Below are 18,563 nucleotides of genomic sequence, written 5' to 3'. Positions count from 1 at the left end.
GCGAAGTGTCCCCCGCAGCGTGGGGCCGAGCCGGGGCTGCTTTAACGTGCCCATGTGCTCGGCGCGGCCTCCCCGTCCCCCGCTGCCGCTTAAGGTGGCCCATGGGGCCGGGCACAGCTTCCTCCAACCCGCGGCAGGATCGGGACCGTGGTCCCACGGCTCAGAGACGGAGGGACCGCACCGGTCCCGCGGGGGCACCCCCCCGACCCCCGGCCCGGGGCCGGGCAGGGGCCACCCCACTCGAGTCCACCTTAACGGGGGACGGCGCTGGGGTGGTGTTTGTACACAGTGCGCACACCCTCCGCTGCCTGCACCCTGCCTGCACCCTGCCTGCAGCCTGGGGACCCTCCTCCACCCCCTTCCCCCCCACCCCCGGCACCCTCAACCCCAGCCCAGCCTGGCGGTCCGGGGTGGGGGGAGCTGCATCTCCCGTGAGGGCAGCACCGGCCCTTCACAGGGAGGGGGGCAGGAACAGAGCCCAAGCTCTCCGGGGGCTGGGGGGACACCCCCTCATCCCGGCACCCTGTGGGGCACAGTGACAGGAGGCAGTGACAGCACAAGGGACAGGGCTGGGATGCTCTGTTTATTGAGGTGATGCTGTGGGGCGCCCCAGGGGGGGCTGCGCCAAGGCACGGCGGCACTGGGGGTGCACAGGGAACCCCCCGCGGAAGCAGCATCACGGCGAGGTGGCAGCGGCAGGTCCCTCAGGCCTTGCCGGGGTCCTCCTTCAGCGTCACCGTCCGGTTGAACACCATCTAGGGAGAGGCAGAGGGTCAGCGCTGAGCCCCACGCCCCCATAGCGGGCAGGGGGGAGCCCCACACTTCCCTCACCCCCCTCCCCAAGGCTCACCTTCCCCTCCTCGCTGTCGGGGTCCACGGAGAAGTAGCCCAGCCGCTCAAACTGGAACTTGTCGAAAGGCCGGGCAGAGAGGACGGAGCTGTCGACCATGGCGTTGCAAACCACACGCAGGGAGTCCTGGAAGGGAAAGGCAGCTCAGATGGACCCCACAACCCCCTCCACAGCCCCACTCCCCCCAGCCCCTCTCCCCGCAGGGCCCTGCCCAGGGTGGGGTAGGGGTCTCATGGAAGTAGGTGCCTCCAGCTTGGGTACGGGAGGTCCCCAGCTCCCCCCCCGGCCCATAATCCCAGCTACTCACAGGATTGAGGTCACTCAGAAAGCCGCCGGGCACCTCCGAGGGGTCCTCGGGATTTTTGTGCAAAAACCTGCCATGAGAGAGAGTCTTGTTCCAAAGCCGCCAGGCGAGGGGACGTGGCGCCCCATGGCAGCTGTGGGGCAGCAGCTCACAGGACCCCCCAGCAGCATCTTCCCCACCAAGGAGCTGGGCAGACCCCCGCAGAGCCTGCTGGTGCACAGCCACGCTGCTGCTCCAGCATCGCTGAGCTTGTGCCTTCGCCTCTGGGGGTAGCCGGGTACTCACAGCCGCTCGTAGAGCCGCACTTCACATGCCAGCGGCTCCGACACCCAGTGAATGAAGGCTTTGGGCTTCTCTGCCACGTCTGACTTGGTACAGGTCACCTCCAGCTCAATCACGCGCCCGCTGGCGTCCTGGCCAAGAGGAGAGGAGACGAGCCGTCAGGCAGCAGGCGGGCAGCAGCCCCATCCCGCAGGGCAGCCCTGGGATCAAACCACCAGCCCCCCATCTCAGGGCAACCCTGCTCCCCACCACGCGAGGCACAGCGCTGTCGGGGAGCTGCCTCACAGGCAGCCTGCACCCACCCTGTGCAGACAGCACCCAGCCTGAGATGACCATTGCTGCCCGTCCCTGGTGGGGCACAGCCATGTCCTGACATTCCACAGCCCAACCTTGTGTCACTGGTGCCCAGAGCCACCCACCTTGATGACATTCTGGACGGCGATGACGTAGCCAGCGTGGCGCAGCCCCACGGGCTGCCCAGGGGCCAGGCGCTTGTAGCCCTTGTCCACCTCCTGCGAGAGAGTTCATGGCTGCACGAGGGGTCCCAGCACAAGCAGCAGGTCCCCAAAACTGCGTCCCCCAACCCACTCCTGCCGTCCCAGGGATTGGCGCACCCAGGGCTGTTTGAACGCCCACGTTGCTGGAGGATGTTCCTCAGCACACAGACCAGGTGTGGGCACCATCAGTATGGACACGCCAGGCTGAGGACAGCGGGCATTTTGCCAGCATCCGTCAGAGCTGCTCGCACGTTTGAGAGTCGCAGTTAGGTGCCTGACACCCGCCTGTGCCCCGTGCAGCACCAGCGCCGTTCCCAAGTGCTCCCAGGCTCCTGCTGCCCGAGCTCCAGCTCCCGGGAGCAAGGGCAGCATGGCTCGGTGGGCCCGGCTCACCTCCCTGAAGTCCGTCTCCTCAATGTAGATGGTGGGCTTGAAGGGCACTTTGTGAAAACCCCGGCTCTCATCAGCTGGAAAGTTGGGCACAAGGACCTCGAGTGCCTGGGGAGGAGAAGGGGGTGAATGCTGACCTTGGGGAACCCCACTCCCACCCCAGCCCGCAGCAGTCTCACCTTTGGAGCAGGGAAGTTGATGATGGTGACCTTGAGGGGCTCCAGGACGGCCATGGCGCGGGGGGCCTGCTCGTTCAGCACCTCCCGCGCACATGCCTCCAGCAGATGCGGCTCCATTGTCGCCTGGGCCACCGTCACACCAACCTGCAGGACAGCCTGCCGTCACCAGGCTGGCCAGGGGACGCATCCACCTGGCCCATCCCATCCTGTCCCCAGCACCTACCCGAGCACAGAAGTTGTTGATGGCCTCGGGGGGGAAGCCTCGCCGGCGCAGGGCTGTGAGCGTGAAGAGCCGCGGGTCATCCCAGTCCCTGAGAAAACACCGGTGTGACAGCCAGACGTGCCCTGGTCAGGACCCACCCTGGCTGCTGGCCCCGTTCCCACCTCACGGCACCCGTCTCCACCAGCCGGATGATCTTCCTCTTGGAGACGACGGTGTAGAGCAGGTTCAGGCGCCCGTACTCCCACTGCACGGGGCAGTAGACATCCAGCGCATTGCACAGCCAGAAGTAGGAGGAGCGTCTGCAAGGGAGGCACAGGCACAGCCCAGCTCAGTCTCGTGCCCAGCCACAGCCCCACGGACACCGTCCCATGGACACACTGTCCCCCAGCACTTTGGCAGCCACTGGGATGCGGACAACTGATCCCCCTGGGATCCCCCCCGGCCCCAGCACTCACCTGGCCTGGAACTCCTTGGTGCAGAGGGAGTGTGTGATGTGCTCGATGGAGTCGCAGAGGCAGTGTGTGTAGTCATACGTGGGGTAGATGCACCTGCGAAGCAAAAGAAGTCAGCCCTGGGGCAGAGCCTGGTGCTGCTCCCCTCCCGAGACCCCCCCTGCTCCCAGGAGACGCAGGCCCACCCCTGCCACGCATGCCAGGACACCGCAGACCCATACCACTTGTCCCCAGTGCGGTGGTGTGGAGTGAACTTGACACGGTAGGCAACGGGGTCCATCTTCCCATCCTCCATCACCAGCTTCATCCGCAGCGTGGCCTCCCCCTCCCCAAACTTGCCCTTTCGCATGTCCTGTGGAGAGAGGGGAAGCTGTCGGCTGAGCCACAGACCCACACCCCACGGGCACGCAGCGCCTGCCCCCAGCCAGGAGTACCTCGAAGAGCAGGAGTGATTCCTCCACAGGCCGGTCCCGCCATGGTGAGGGCGGTGGGTTGTGGCCCTTGATCTCCTCAACCTTCTGATGGCAGACGTACGCCTGGCCCCTACAGAGGGGAAACCCCGTCACCAGACGTGAGCAGCCCATCCCTTGGGCAACAAGGACCCCCAGACGTGACACAGGACATCCACACTGCCCCGGTGCATCCATACAACGCTGGCACGCTCACCGGCGGATGAGCTCCAGGGCCCAGGTGTAGAGCTGGTCAAAGTAATCTGAGGCGTGGGTCACTGCATAGGGCTGGTAGCCTGCGGGGACAGGGGAAACAGAGCGGGTTGGAGGCACCCCCACGGCCCGGCAGCAGGACGTGCATGCAGGGCTGTCCCCAGCAGCACCTGGCCTGATCCTGCCCTCCCCAGCCCGAGCCATACCCAGCCACTCCACCATCTCCCGGATGGCCGTGAAGTACTTCTCCTCCTCCTTCTCGGGGTTGGTGTCATCGTAGCGCAGGAAGCACACGCCACCGTTGGCCTGGGGATGGGGGGACAGTGAGCAGCTGCTCCCTGAGGGACCACAGGGCCAGCGGTCAAACAGTGGGGGGAGGCAGGGACCAGGGGGAGCTGCCAGCAGGGCTTGGTGCTTCTCACCTTGGCATAGCCAAAGTTGAAGTTGATGGCCTTGGCATGGCCGATGTGCAGGATCCCATTGGGCTCAGGAGGGAACCGTGTCCGCACCTGTAGGGGGGAAAAGGGGACACCTCTGTCCTTCGGCAGGAGAATCTCCTCACTCCCCGAAAGTGGGGACGCTGACATGAGCCCCCGACAATCCCATGGGGCTCCCTGTGCCAGGAGGGTGCCACCTCTGGCCGTGTCCCCAGTGAGCTGCGTGTGTCCCCAGCCACCCCACCCACTTGGCTGGAGCCTGGCAGAGCAGTGCCACCCTCACAGGGAACCGCTGGGCTGGGGGACGCCGCCTCACCTGCCCACCCGTGATTGCCAGGTGCTGCTTCAGCAGGGCCATGGTGTTGGGTGTCACCACGTAGCCCTCCGTCTTGTAGTTCTCTCCTGTGGGCAGAGGATGCTCAGGGCTGCAGCACCGACCAGACCGAGCCAAGCCCAGCAGCCGGCAGGGAAGGACATGGGTAATCATAGAATCATAGAATTGCTGAGGTTGGAAGGGACCTTTAAGATCATCAAGTCCAACCACTAACCTACCCTGACAAAACCCACTTCTAAACCATGTCTCTAAGTACCACATCTACCCTTTTTTTAAACACCTCCAGGGATGGCGAATCCACCACCTCCCTGGGCAGCCTATTCCAATGTTTAATAACCCTTTCAGTGAAAAAATGCTTCCTAATATCCAATCTAAACCTCCCCTGACATAACTTGAAGCCGTTTCCTCTCGTCCTATCACTTGTCACCAGGGAGAAGAGGTCAGCCCCCATCTCTCTACAACCTCCTTTCAGGTAGTTGTAGAGGGTGATAAGGTCTCCCCTCAGCCTCCTCTTCTCCAGGCTAAACAACCCCAGCTCCCTCAGTCGTTCTTCATAAGGTTTGTCCTCCAGACCCCTCACCAGCTTTGTAGCCCTTCTCTGGACACGCTCCAACACCTCAATGTCCTTCTTGTAGCGAGGGGCCCAAAACTGAATGCAGTACTCGAGGTGGGGCCTCACCAGTGCCGAGTACAGGGGGATGATCACTTCCCTAGTCCGGCTCACCGCACTATTCCTGATACAGGCTAGGATGCTGTTGGCCTTCTTGGCCACCTGGGCACACTGCTGGCTCATATTCAGCCGGCTGTCCACCAACACCCCCAGGTCCTTTTCTGCCGGGCAGCTTTCGAGCCACTCTGCCCCAAGCCTGTAGCGCTGTTTGGGGTTGCTGTGACCCAAGTGCAGGACCCGGCACTTGGCCTTGTTGAACCTCATACCATTGGTCTCAGCCCATCGGTCCAGCCTGTCCAGATCCCTCTGCAGAGCCAACCTACCCTCAAGCAGATCAACACGCCCGCCCAGCTTAGTGTCATCTGCGAACTTACTGAGGGTGCATTCGATCCCTTCATCCAGATCATTGATAAAGATATTAAAGAGAACCGGCCCCAGCACCGAGCCCTGGGGGACACCACTTGTGACCGGACACCAACTGGATTTAACTCCATTTACCACCACTCTCTGGGCACGGCCGTCCAGCCAGTTTTTTACCCAGCGAAGAGAGAGCTGGGGCCAGGCCCCGCAGACGGCAGCTGCTCCTCGCACTCACCCGGCTTGTGGAACTTGAGGGCTTCTCCCCTCAGCTGCTCCAGCAGCGACCGCGTCTCCGTGCCCACCTCGCCTGCAGGGAGAGACGGGGCTGAGATGGGGCCTGACGGCAGATCCCAGGACCCAGCTCGGAGGCAGGTCTTGGCCAGGAACCGCAGGGCTGGGGAAGCTGCCCGCAGGAGGATGGTCTCTTACCGTTCTCCACCACAGCCACCTTCTGCTTCTCCACTGGGGCCGGCCGAGCCTTCGCAGCCTGCAGGGACCAGCACAGCATCCTGAGTGCCCAGCCCTGGCCCAAACCTTCCCCCCCATGGCCCAGCCTGCTGCCCCCAGTGCTCCCGCAGACCGGCGCCCATGATGGTGGCTGGGCCCAGAGCAGCTACTGGGGATCCTGCCCAGACACTCGGCAGGGAAATGCCACCCCAGTTCCCAGCCTCCCTCTCCGCATCACCTTTGGTTTCTTTTCCAGGTCAGCTTCTGTCTTTGGCCCCAGCAAATGCAGCACCTGAGAAAGAGAGACACAGAGAGGAGAAGAAAAGGCTCCCAGTGCCCCAAGGCCTGGAGGTGGCCTTGTCCAGCTGTCATCCCCCTCACCCTGCCTGCACCTACCCAGGGCAGGCTGTCCCCAGCACCGGGTCCTCCCAGGGGACAGGCCAGCAGGTCTCACACCGGGGATGGCACCGACAGGGGCCACCACCCCGCACAGCGCCTGACCCACTGCCCTCGCACCCACCTGCAGGTCCACCTCATTCTTGATGGTCTTCCCATCCGCCCACCGCAGCCGGCTCCGCGCCTCCCCTGCAGACAGGGCACCCCATGGGCGAGGAGCACGGCCCAGCCCAGGGGATTCAGCCGGGGCCGCTGATGCGGGACATCACAGCCAACGGCTGGAGGCAGCCCTTGCCCCAGGGCTGTCCCCGGCACAGGGCACCACAGGCGGCTGCCACACACAGCCCTGCCTGCGTGGGGGACATGGCAGGATGAATCCCCTGCATCGGGTGGGCTGTGGCACAGCGACGCAGACGGTGGGGCCGGGGCAGCCCAGGGCAAAGGGCTGGCTCTCAGGAGGCAGGGGAGCAGGCGCGCCAGGCGGGGGCTGCCCCGGTGCCCCACACTCACCCATCAGCAGCCCCATGTTGAAGTGGTAGCGCTCCGCCAGCAGCTCTGCTCGGTGCTGGCCGATCACAGCCTCCACCTGGGGAGTGGGACAGGGACACGGGGGTGAGCGAGGCAGGCGGGGAGCGTGGCGCCAGGGGCTGCCAGCCTGTCCAGTGTCCCCTGTCACCCATGCCGTGTCCCCCCTGCCCCACTCACCGCCTCCTCGATCTGCTCGGGGGTGACGCACACTCCCACGCCGCAGGCCTGCTCAAAGTCCGCCGTGTCCAGGGGCTCCAGGGGATGGCTCCTCAGGTACTCCAGGGCGGCTGGGGACAGAGCGGGGGTGAGGAGCGGGGCCCTCCCCTCCCCGCCGGGGCCGGGGGGGCGTGTCCCGGTGCCGCACGGTACCGCTGAGCTGCAGGTCGGTGAGGATCTGCCTGCGGGCGATGTAGCCGACGAGGAAGCCGAGGTGCTTCGGGTCCCGGAGGCGGGCGGCCGCGTTGTAGAGCAGCGTCCCGGTGGCTTTGTCCAGGGCCGGACCCAGCACGTTCCGAGCCTGCCGCCGCCCCGGGGAAGCGTCAGGGCCGGCCGGGGGCTGAGCCCCGGCGAACCGGCGGCCCCGGGGCCGGGCAGAACCAAGGGCCGAGACGGGGCCGGGGTGAGGTGGGGTGCCCAGGGAGGAGGCGGGGCCCCGGGAGCGACTCTGCCGCACCGGGGACCGGGGCTGTAACCGGGGGACCGGGGGTGGGGTCCCGCGGTGGGCGCACCTGCAGCACGGCCTGGCGGAGCAGCGCGCTGAGCGCCCCGTTGCGCAGCGTCTCCCGCGCTTTGGCCTCGCTGAGGCCGATGCCGGTGAAGAGCCCCAACGCTTCTTCCACGTCCTCCGCCGCTGCCGCCGCCATGGGCGCCGCCGCCGCCGCCGCCGCCATGCTGCCGCCACTGCCAGCCGGGGGGGCGGGGCCGCGCCCAGCCAATCGCAGCGGGGAGGGCGTGTGGCCGAAGCGAGAGAACCCAATCGGCGGCGAGGAAGGCCCGCCTCGACCAATGGGATGGAGGAGCTGGGCGCCGGCTCGGCGAATAGGCGCGGGGCGGGTGGGGCCAAGCCCGCGGTCGGTTGCATCATTTAAAGAGACCGGCGACGGCGGCGGCCACGTGGGGGGCGGGTCCGGGGAGGAGCGCGTCCGCCGCACGTGCCGGGCCCCGCCCCGCCGGTAGCCCCCCGCCGGTAGCCCCCCGCCGCCACCGCCCTTTGTCCTGGCCGCCCCCGCCCGCTCCCGCCGGCCGCCGTGTCCCGCCGTCAGCCCGGCGCTCCCGCAGCCCCGGCGGCCGTCCCGCCCCGTCCCCGCCTGCCCCGGGCGGTCCCTGCGGCGGGCCCGTTGGGTGGGTCGCGCTGCCCAAGGGGCCTGGGCGGAGGGAGTCGCGGTGGCCGCACCAGCACGGTGCGTGCGAGGCCAGGACGGCCCGCCGGCCCCCCCCGCGGCTGCACCAACCCGGTGGCCCCGGCTACCCCAGCCCGGTGTCCCCCCAGCAGCACAGTGTCCCGCCCCAGCCCGGTGTCCTCCCCTCTTTCCCCAGCCTGGTGCGTGCAGGACCAGACCAGCCCGGTGTCACTTGCCCCCGCTTCCTGCCTCCCCCCAGACTAGTGTCCCCTGTTCCCCTACTCCTGTCGTCGTCGTCCCCGGCCCCAGCTCCCCCAGTCCAGTGTCCCCCTGGCTCCCCCAGCATGGTGTTGTCCCAGCAGCCCAGTGTCCCCCCCTTCCCCCGGGCTGCACCAGCCCATTGTCCCCCAAAGCCCAGCGTCCCCTGGCTTCCCCCAGCCTGGCGTGTGACCCCCCCAGCCTGGTGTCCCTTCTCCAGCCTGTTGTGTCCCCCCTAGTACAGTGTCCCTCTGGCTCCTCCAGCCTGCTGTCCCCTGGCTTCCCCAGCCCAGTGCTCCCCCAGCAGCCCAGTGTCCTCCTGGCTCCTCCACCGTGGTGTCTCCCCCCAACCTGGTGTCCCCTGGCTGCCCAAGCCCGGTGTCCCCCCATGGCTGCATCAGCCTGTTGTCCCCCCAAGCCCAGTGTCCCCTCACTCCCCCAGCCTGGTGTCTCCCTGGCTCCTCCAGCCTAGTGTCCCTTCTCCAGCACGGTGTGTCCCCCTGCCCCAGCCCCATGTCCTCACGGCTCCTCCAGCCAGGTGTCCCCCCAAGCCCAAGGTACCCAGGCTGCCCCAGCCCAGTGTTCCCTCAGCAGCCTAGTGTCCTCCCCGGCTGCACCAGCCCATTGTCCCCCCCCAAACCCAATGTCTCCTGGCTCCCCCAGCCCAGTGACACCCCCCCCCCCAGCCTGATGTCCCTGCTCTAGCCTGTTGTGTCCCCCCCAGCTCCTCCAGCCTGGTGTCTCCCTCCCAGACTGGTGTCCCCCCAAGCTCAATGTACTCTGGTTCTCTCAGCCTGGTGTCCTCCGAGCAGCCCAGCGTCCCCTGCAGCTGTACCAGCCCATTGTCCCCCCCAGCCCAGTGTCCCCCCAAGTCCTTTTACCACCCCCCCCAGCCCCCTCCCACCCTGGCCCCAGCATCAGCAGACCTGAGCAGTTGGAGAAGGGGATTTATTGCCAACAGCCAGCGGGAGGAGGCACCATCAGGTCATACCAGCCCGAGCTGCCCGATGCTGGCTCCTCCATGGGTGTCCCCGGGGGTCACACACCCTCAAGGGGACAGAGACGATGCCCGGCACCAGGACGGAGCTATTGCTCCGTCCTGGTGCCGGGCATCGTCTCTGTCCCTTTAGTGGCTGCCTGCTCCCTGCCTGCAGCCGGCAGTGGCTTCAAGCTATAGCGGGCACTGATGTTGGTACCCGAGACGCTGCGGTACTCGCCCATCTCTGTACGAACAGCTTCGTTCTGGGTGATGGTGAGCAGGACCGGGACGGAGAGTGTCACCTCCTTCCGCAAGACCTGGATGCTGAGCGCCGTGCGCGGGGGGATCTTAGCCGGCAGCTGCACCTCCACGCGTTCCCGGCGGGTGCTGGATTCGCTGCGCCCTTTCTGCACCGTGAAGATGTTGGAGGCTTCCACGGTCAGCGTGAAGGAGAGCCCGGCTTTGAGGCTGGTGGCGTTGCTGAAGTGGAAGCTCTGCCAGAGCGTGGTGCCGTACTCCCGGCTGCTGCTGGCTGCCAGCGTCTGCTCCGACTCCGTCTCGTTCACCCCCTCGATCTCATCCACCAGCACCTCCCGCTCTTCCTCCACCCGCTTCTGCTCCCAGAGGAGACGCGCCGAGACGTGGGGCCGCCCGGGCCGCAGCGGGCGCAGGTGGGACAGCCGAGCCTGGAAGTTCAGCTCGGGTTTGTAGTCAGCGAGACGCTCGCCGGGCCATGCCAGGCAGTGCCAACCGCCCCGGCCGGGGTGCTGGTAGAGCAGCCATACTCCCCTCTGCACCACGTGGGAGGCCACCCGGTCGTTGAAGTACCCGTATGCCAAGTTGGTCTCCTCCGTCACCACTTTGCAGGCACCTTGGAAGTTGGGGCGCTCGTAGAGCGTGATCTGGGGGTCCCCCAGATCATGGTGCACCAGGCGCAGCGCTGAGAAGCTGTTGGGCCGCCCCACGGAGGGGTACTCGCCCTCCTCGAAGGCGTGCGGCTCCCCCTCGTACTTGGGGTCAGTGTAGGCGATCCACGGCTGCCCCACCACCTTCAGGGAGGCAATGCAGTTCCCAAAATCCAGCTCGTGCAGGTCGGGCACGTCGCAAGTGAACTCCCGGCTCAGCCCCTCGAAGTTGGCACGCTCGTACACCGTGATCCGGTTCATGGTGCCGCAGGGGTGGGCACGGCACGCTTCAAGTCCCCTCGAGTGGGGTCGCGTGGGCACTACAGGAAATCTGTGGGGCAAGCCTGGGCAGCAAAGGGGCCCCCCTTATCCCCCCTGTCGTCTACCTCTCCTTTGCCCACTGCCGCCCAGTCCCTGAGCTCTCACGGTCGGTGCCGGCAGCGCCCCGACGCCAGCTGGCAGCCGTGACTCTTACGAAGGGGTGGTGGGGCCGGGGCGTGCTGCGGCATGAAGCGAGGGTGATGACGATGCTCGCCCCCGCGCCCAGCCCCGGCCCCGCGCCGGTGACGGGGAGACAGCCAGGTCCCGCACAGTTGCGTGGTAGCCGGCGCACCGGGATGCCAGCCTGTCCCGCAGACCAGCCCTGCCGGAAAGTCCTGCCGCACCCCGGGTACGCGGCACTCCAGCGCTAAGAGTCACCAGCAATTATCAGTGATGCTTCTGCCCTACCCGTGCTAATTACGGTGTGTGTTGCCGGTGGGGCAGGAACTGCCGGCTCACCCCAGCGGGGTGAGAGGGTATCGCGGTGAGACGAGCCGGCGCCCCGAGACAAACCCCTCCGGCACCCAGGACATAGCATCGCTGCCCCAGCCCCCTGCCCAGGGATGGCTGGGGCAGGTGGTGGCACTTCTCCCGCCTTGTCCCCCCATGGGCAGGATGGCCACAGACCACCCGAGGTGGCCACGGCGCTGCTGGAGGATGACGGGTGCCAGCGCTGGGCATGGTGGGACGCTGATGGCTGGGCAGGGCACAGGGATGGCGGGTAGCCACCCTAAGCACAGTGTGCTGGGGGCTTCCTAGGGGCACGGTGTGCATCCCCATGGCATGGACTGGAGCTGGCCTCCCTGCGAGCTGCCAGTGTGGGGCACAGGGGACGTGCACCCCCTGGCTGGCACCCCCCTGGGGCCAGGGTCAGGCAGCTTGAGGGGTCTGGGGCAGGTCGAGCCTCTGGCTTCTCCCAGCTGCGTGCCCGGGTGCAAGGGCTGCCTCATCCCCTCGTCCCTGCAGCCCTCCCCAGCCCGGGGCTGTACCTCCGGCACAGCACAGGGTCTGGAGAGCCCCAGAGTTGGCATGAGCAGCTCCTGGTGGGATACGGCTAGATCCTAACGCACCCCTGCAGCCCCTGCTGTGGGCTGGGGACAGCCAGGACCCCAAATCTGCCCCCTGGGGTCAGCGTGGGGCCGGGAAGCAGGGCAAGGCCCGGCTGTGTGGGGTGCCCCAGTCCCGCAGGAGAACCTGGGTTTGGTACAGCCTGAGAGCACCCACGTCCTGCGGTGGAGGAGGATGGAGACCCTGCTGCTCCATCAGCTCGTGCCCCCTGAGCCACCCCAAGAGAGGAACCCAGGCGTCCTGGCATCCCTGAGCCCTGTCCCCCCCCAGACCCCTGTCCCTCCCAGGTAGGTGCCAGCCCACATCTCGCCCCCCCAGCTGCCCGCCGCTGGTGCCCCCCTTCCCCTGCCCGCGGTGCCGGGGCTGCCAGGGTCTCCCAGTTTATTGCCAGATGTTGGGGCGGTCGGGGTTACACCAGACAAACGCTACAGGAAGCGGTTAGTGAGTGGGGAGCCGCGGGGGCCGCGGGCGGGGGGCTGGGGAAGGGCTGTCCCGCTTGCTCCCCCGGCCCACAGCCTCCCCGCCGGCCCCCCCCGGGCTGCCACGCTCCCCCGCACCGGGGACCCCTCCCGCTCCCTGCGGCCGCCCCGGCCCCGCGGCCCCCAGCGGCCCCCGCCTTGCAGTCATGCACCCCCCTGTGCGGCGAGGCCGGGGTGGCGTGGGGGGCACGGGGCAGCGTGGGTGGGAGGCGGTGCTGGCATTATTGCTATGGCGGGCGGGAGCAGCGCGACCCTCCCCACGCTCAGATCACAGTCTCGAAGAGCGTCGCCTTCTCCTTGGGGGGCTCTGGGGCCAGCAGCTTGGCTTCTGCCTCGGGCGTCAGGTACTCCAGGTGGTGGTGGCCCCAGATCGGAGTGGTCAGGAGCTGCCAGCGCTGAGGGGACGCCGTGTCAGCACCCAGGGACGGCAGCACCGGGGACTGCCTGGATCCGGCGCAGTGCATCGCCCCGGTGCATGGGGACGGGACCAAGGTGGGGACAGGGGTGGAATTTGGATGGGGATGGAGATGAGACTGGGATGGGGAAGGGACTGAAATGGGATTGAGAGAGGGAGAAGGATAGCATGGGGACAGGGATGAGATGGGGACAGGGATGGGACCAAGGCAGTGATGGGATTAAGACAGCGATGTCAGCAAGGATGGGATTCGGGTGAGGTTGGGAGTGAGACAGTGATGGGGACAGGGATGGGATTCAGATGGGAGAGCAATGGGGACAGGAATGGGACGTGGATGGGGACAGGGATGGGATTCGGATGGGATTCAGATGGGAGAGCAATGGGGACAGGAATGGGACGTGGATGGGGACAGGCGTGAGACTAGGATGGAGATGGGACTGAAATGGGATTGAGGCAGGGACAGGGATCGCATGGGGACCGGGATGAGATGGGGATGGGATTGAGACAGTCGTGGGGACAGGGACAGGATTTGGCTGGGAATGAGAGGGAGCGGGATGGGGACGGGGACGGGATTCGGATGGCGATGAGCGTGAGACAGCGATGTGAGCAAGGATGGGATTCAGGCGAGGTTGGGAGCGAGACAGGGGTGGGGGCAGGGACAGGCTTTGGCTGGGGACGGGACTGAGACGGCAATGTGCACAGCGCTGGGATTGGGATGGGGATGGGATGGGATGGGGACAGGACCGAGAGGGCGACAGGGACAATGACGGCCGAGATGCGCTGGGGACGGAGGCAGGAGGTCTGCCGCCGCGCTGCCCTCACCTCGCGCAGGGAGCCTTTGCAGCGCAGGAGCTTGTAGATGACGGTGCAGGGGATGCAGAGCATGGAGGAGAGGGCCAGGACCCAGCCGATGGCGTCCCCCCACCACGGGTACACGTACGTCTTGTTGTAGGTCAGCGGCTTGTAGTTCACCACGTGGAACACGAAGATGCCCTGGGCGGAGAGAGCGGGGCGGGGGTGAGGTCCCGCGGGGGCAGGGGGCTGCCAGCCCCCGACCCTCCCAACCTGTGTCACCCCACGGGCCGCGACGTGCGTGTCACCCCGTGGCTGCCGTGCCCGAAGCAGCCACCTGGGGGAGCCCGGTGCCCGTGGCACTGGGCCGGGGCAGCGGGCACAGCCACGCACACGCGTGTCCCCGCTCACCACGCAGACCAGCGGCGTCACCACGGCCCAGCACCACTTCATGAAGGGCAGGGGCCGGTAGCCGATCATGCGGGCCACGTCGTCCATGAAGCGGTCAGCACCTGCGGGGAGAGGGGGTGTCAGCCGGGGTCCACGGGGCACCCGCGTCCCCTTGTGTCCTCCCCCTCCCCGTGGTCCCCCTGGCCTCACCGTAGACCCAGGCAATGACCACGCACTCCCAGAAAGCTTGCCACAGCAGCGTGATCCCGCTGGCCGAGTAGTTGTCAAAGAGCTGGAACACGTACATGCCGCCCTGCCGGGACGGCACCACGCGTCACCGGGGCTGTGCCAGCTGCCGCTGGCGCAGGCACAGCCTTGCCAGCACCAGTGCCCCACCTGGCACGGACACCCTGCGTGCCACGGGCACCCTGTGCTCCCACAGCACCCCCAGGATGACAGGCATCCCCCATGGCCACAGGCACTCCCATGGCATGGGGACCTCCACAGCGACGGGCACCCCCCGCTGCCGTGGGTGCAGCAGCCCCGGGGAGCTCCCACCCCACGCTGGGACCCTGTGGGAGGTGACGTCCCAGTGGCCCGGCGTGGAGCCGGCTGGCCAGTGTCCCTGCTGCATCCCCCACCTGCGTGACCATGGAGAGGTCGATGAGGCAGCAGACGACGCAGCAGATCGCGGCGGTGAGCTCGCGGCGCAGCGAGCCGGCCCCCGGCTGGGGGAACAGGTCCAGGATGCCCGTGATGAAACCCTCCACGCCGACAAACTGCAGCAGAGAGCGGGGCTCAGTGGGGACGTGCCACCCCGACCTGTCCCCTCCCCGTCCCCTCCCCGTCCCCCTGCCCGCCGCTGCACCTGGCTGTCCAGCCCCAGCACGAGGAGCATGAAGAAGAAGAGCGTGGCCCAGAGCGGGGACAAGGGCATCAGCGTCACGGCTTTGGGGTAGGCGATGAAAGCCAGCCCAGGGCCTGCGGGAGAGCGAGTTCAGTGGTGCCACCCCAAGCAGGGACACGGGGGACACAGTGCCAGCGGGCACCCGCTGCCCAGCGCTCACCGGACTCGGCCACCTTGGAGATGTCCACGCCTTGCTCAGAGGCCATGAAGCCCAGCACGGAGAAGACGACGAAGCCGGCAAAGAAGCTGGTGGAGCTGTTGATCACGGCCAGGATGTAGGCATCCCTGCGGGCAGAGCGGGTCAGGGGCTGCCAGAGGGCACCGAGGGGACACGTTGGGGGGACACCCCACAGACGGCACAGCCCTACCTGTAGCAGTTGTTGTGGAAGCGGTTGTAGCTGCCCAGTGCGGTCAGGGCGCCCAGCCCGATGGCGTAGGAGAAGAAGATCTGGGTGCCGGCGTCAATCCAGACCTGGGGCACGAGGGAGGGTGTCGGGGAGGGTGCCGGGGGGGTGCCCAGCACTCAACCCCCTCCCGCCCTCCCCACTGCCCTCACCTGCGCCTCGGCCAGCTTGGACCAGTCGGGTTTCAGGTAGTAGACGATGCCGCCCAGTGCCCCGGGCAGCGTCACCCCATGGACCAGCAGCAGGATGAGGACCACGTAGGGAAAAAGTGCCGTGAAGTAGACAATCTGCAGAGGAGTGGGTGCCGGTGAGACCCCCCCCGGGCCGGGACTCTCCGTCATGTGCCACAGGTGTCCCAGCAGGACCAGGGCTCAGGGATGTCCCCATCAACTGGTGGCACGTCCCAGACAGATGTGGGACAGAGGGCCTTACACCCCCGTGGGCTTGCAGCACAGGAGGGCAGGAGTCGGGAGTGTCGTGAGCCACAGTGCTATCCCCACATGCCGGTGGCCCTGACGCGTCCCCCCCCTCCCACCAGCGTCACCTTCCCAGTTGACTTGACGCCCTTCCAGATGCAGAAGTAGACGACGACCCATGTGGTGACCAAGCAGAGGATCATCTGCCAGTTCATCTCCCCCGGCTCGCTGAGGTCCCCCGAGAGCCGCAGCACCTTGTTCCTGAAGAGCGGGGCCGTGCTGAGTGCCGGCACCATCCCCCCAGCCCCGGGCGAGACCCCACCACCCTGGTGCCCACACTCACTCCCAAAACTCGATGACAGGCGAGCGCTTGTTGGCCAGGTCGGCACAGCTGAGGTTGAAGGACCCGGTGCCGGCGCTGGTGTTGGCGGTGCCATTGAGGCAGAGCTCGAGGTGGAAGAGCTCGGTGCACTGCTCAGTGTTCCAGGGGTGGCCGCAGGTGGCCCAGGGCAGGGTGTCCGTCAGCGAGTGCACCAGGTAGAAGAGCCCCCACACCAGGATCATGATGTAGTAGGAGTTGCAGAAGAAGACGATCACCATGGAGGCCAGGCCCAGACCTGCGGCACAGGGAGATCAGAGCCCGCGGGCACCCACCGGCACCCAGGTGGGAGAGGCAGTGGGATGGGGGGGGTGCTGGCAGGGATGGGGCAGGACATGGGGTGCTGGTGGGGATGCAGGGAGCCAGCACCCCAGGGCAGGAGCGGGGGGAGCTGATGGGGATGCAGGGATCTGTCTGCCCCGGGTAGGACAGGGGGGAACGGGTGGGGACGGGAAAGGGGGAGCTGGCAGCCCAAGGGGACATGGGGAGCTGGCAGGGACAAGACAGGGGGAGCTGGCAGCAGGACCGGGTGGGGACAGCCGGCAGCATGGCACAGGACCGGGGGGACCTGTCAGCTCCCGGGGAAGCCGGCAGCAGGCAGAGAGGCTGGCAGCACGTAGGCAGGTGGGGCTGGGCAGGGCAGCGCAGGGTGCCACGGGGCACGGGCGCAGGCAGCTGCCACCCTTGGCCGGGGCGCAGGGTAGGAGCGGGAGGCGGGCAAGGTGCACAGGAGCAGACAGGGCAAGGGCAGGGTGCTGCCAGCCCCGGCTTGCAGCCGGTGCCCCACGGAGGGTGCTGCCAGCCCGGCACAGGGTGCCAGGGGCCACGGGCAGGGTGCAGGGTGCCAAGGGCCACGGTCAGGGTACAAGGGGCCGCGGGCAGGGCGCGGGCAGGGCGCGGCGTTACCCTTGAAGAGGGGGGCGATGTTCCAGGCGGCGATGCCCCCCTGCTTCATGAACTGCCCCAGGGCCACCTCCAGGAAGAAGACGGGGATGCCGCCCACGAAGACGATGAGCAGGTAGGGGATGAGGAAGACGCCTGGAGCCGGAGGGGGACACGACACGGGGCTGGCTCAGCAGCCGCCGCCGCCGCCCCCCCCGCGCCCCCCCGGGCCCCCCCTTCCCTCCCCGTGCCGCTCACCCGGGCGCAGCGAATGGCGAAGGCGCCTCCGCGCCCTCCCCTCGCCGTGCTGCCGATGTAGGTCAGGGCGGGCAGGTGGCGGGGGGCTCCCCACGGACCCCCAGCCCGGTGTGTGACACCAGACACGCGTGGGGTGGCCCACGAGCCACAAAGGCAGCCCCTTGCCCCGGGGAGATGCGGGGTGGGCTGGCCCACCGGGGGGTGATCCCACGCACACGCTGTGGGGTGGAAAGTGAGGTGCTCCCACGCACCGTGCAGCGTCCCCCCCTTGCGCTGTGGGATGCCCCGCCCCACATCGCGCCGTGGGGCACTCCGTGGGGCGGGCGCGGGTCTCACCTCCGCCGTTCTTGTAGCACAGGTAGGGGAAGCGCCAGACGTTGCCCAGCCCCACGGCGAAACCCACGCAGGACATGATGAAATCCATCTGCCGGGTCCATGTCTCCCGCTCGGGGGCGGCCGCTTTCGGGGGGCCGGGGGGTCCCACCAGCGGTGCCGTCACTGCCCGCTCCTCGCCCGCCGCGGGGGGCTCCGCGCCCTCCGCCTCCCCGCGACCCTCTGCCGAAACGGGGGGGGGGAGGCCCACGCTGCCGTCACGCGTGTCCGTGGGGGCGCGGAGTCGGGGTGGGGGGGAGGCGCGGGGGGGGTCCCCCCGCGCCTCCCCCCCCCCCCCGACTCCGCGCGTGGAAGCGTGACGTCAGATGTCAGGCCGGCGCGTGACGTCACAATGCAGAGTAGTGACTCACCCCGCGGCGGCGGGAGGGGGCGCGCCGCGGTCGCGCGTGGCCGTGGCCCCCCCCGCTTTACCCCCTTCCCCATCCCCATCCCTCCCCCAGCGCTCCCCGCTTACCGGACCCCGCGGGGGCAGAGGCGGCGGCGGCGGCGGCGTCGCGTCGCGGGGCGGCGGGCGGCTGCGGGGCGGCCGTGTCGGCGGGGACGGGGGGCATGTCGCGGGGGTCCGGGGAGCGGGGGCGGGTCGGGGGCGGCTCCGTGGCCGTGGGGAGGGAGGGGGGCTCAAAAGCAATCCACGAAGCACTTGAAGGTGAGTCGGAAGAACCTCATTGAGGGCGGCGGGGCGCGGCGGGGGGGGCCGGGCCGGGCGGGCGGCTCAGAGCCGGGCTGCGGGGCCGGCGCCGCGCGGCCGCTCCGGGGCTCTCTGCGCCGCGGCACCGGGCGGCGGCGGAGGCAGCGACCGGCCGCACCGCCCCCCGAGCCCCATTGGACGCGCCGCCCGCCCGCGGCTTGACGGGACTTGCAGTCCCGCCGCACCGGCACCGGCACCGGGGCCAGGCGGGGGCAGAGGGACAGAGGGCGCGTCGCGGAGCACCAGGGGATACCGGCGAACGGGGCGTCACCGGGGGA

General features: G+C 68.1%; 3 protein-coding genes across 3 annotated transcripts; all 3 read right to left on the bottom strand.

The window, feature by feature from the left end:
• Positions 1-570: 570 nt before the first annotated feature.
• QARS1 (glutaminyl-tRNA synthetase 1) lies at positions 571-7,922 on the bottom strand. The gene is made up of 24 exons (XM_074603228.1): positions 7,740-7,922; positions 7,381-7,528; positions 7,189-7,298; positions 6,994-7,069; positions 6,608-6,672; positions 6,326-6,379; positions 6,070-6,127; positions 5,876-5,947; positions 4,593-4,678; positions 4,262-4,348; positions 4,046-4,145; positions 3,844-3,922; positions 3,612-3,720; positions 3,399-3,529; positions 3,181-3,273; positions 2,887-3,024; positions 2,726-2,813; positions 2,503-2,646; positions 2,327-2,431; positions 1,856-1,948; positions 1,440-1,567; positions 1,158-1,224; positions 851-976; positions 571-755 (listed from the first exon to the last, which is right to left on the bottom strand). Exons 1-24 carry the CDS (start codon positions 7,899-7,901, stop codon positions 705-707), a joined length of 2,370 nt encoding a protein of 789 aa, XP_074459329.1. The 5' UTR covers positions 7,902-7,922; the 3' UTR covers positions 571-704.
• A 1,773-nt stretch (positions 7,923-9,695) lies between these two features.
• Positions 9,696-10,904, bottom strand: LOC141749505 (epidermal differentiation-specific protein-like). The gene has a single exon (XM_074603085.1). The coding sequence runs from the start codon at positions 10,752-10,754 to the stop codon at positions 9,696-9,698; it is 1,059 nt and encodes a 352-aa protein (XP_074459186.1). The 5' UTR covers positions 10,755-10,904.
• Positions 10,905-12,247: 1,343 nt separating this feature from the next.
• On the bottom strand, positions 12,248-18,359 carry SLC6A8 (solute carrier family 6 member 8). The gene is made up of 14 exons (XM_074603235.1): positions 18,052-18,359; positions 17,541-17,759; positions 16,971-17,102; positions 16,029-16,302; positions 15,814-15,946; positions 15,422-15,556; positions 15,234-15,337; positions 15,026-15,150; positions 14,827-14,939; positions 14,600-14,737; positions 14,169-14,271; positions 13,980-14,080; positions 13,599-13,769; positions 12,248-12,756 (listed from the first exon to the last, which is right to left on the bottom strand). Exons 1-14 carry the CDS (start codon positions 18,146-18,148, stop codon positions 12,625-12,627), a joined length of 1,977 nt encoding a protein of 658 aa, XP_074459336.1. The 5' UTR covers positions 18,149-18,359; the 3' UTR covers positions 12,248-12,624.
• Between the last annotated feature and the right edge of the window lie 204 nt (positions 18,360-18,563).

Source organism: Larus michahellis, chromosome 10 (genome assembly GCF_964199755.1).
Source record: "Larus michahellis chromosome 10, bLarMic1.1, whole genome shotgun sequence".
NCBI lineage: Eukaryota > Metazoa > Chordata > Aves > Charadriiformes > Laridae > Larus > Larus michahellis.
Note: the sequence above shows the minus strand (reverse complement) of the source record. Positions and strands in the feature narration are given on the sequence as shown.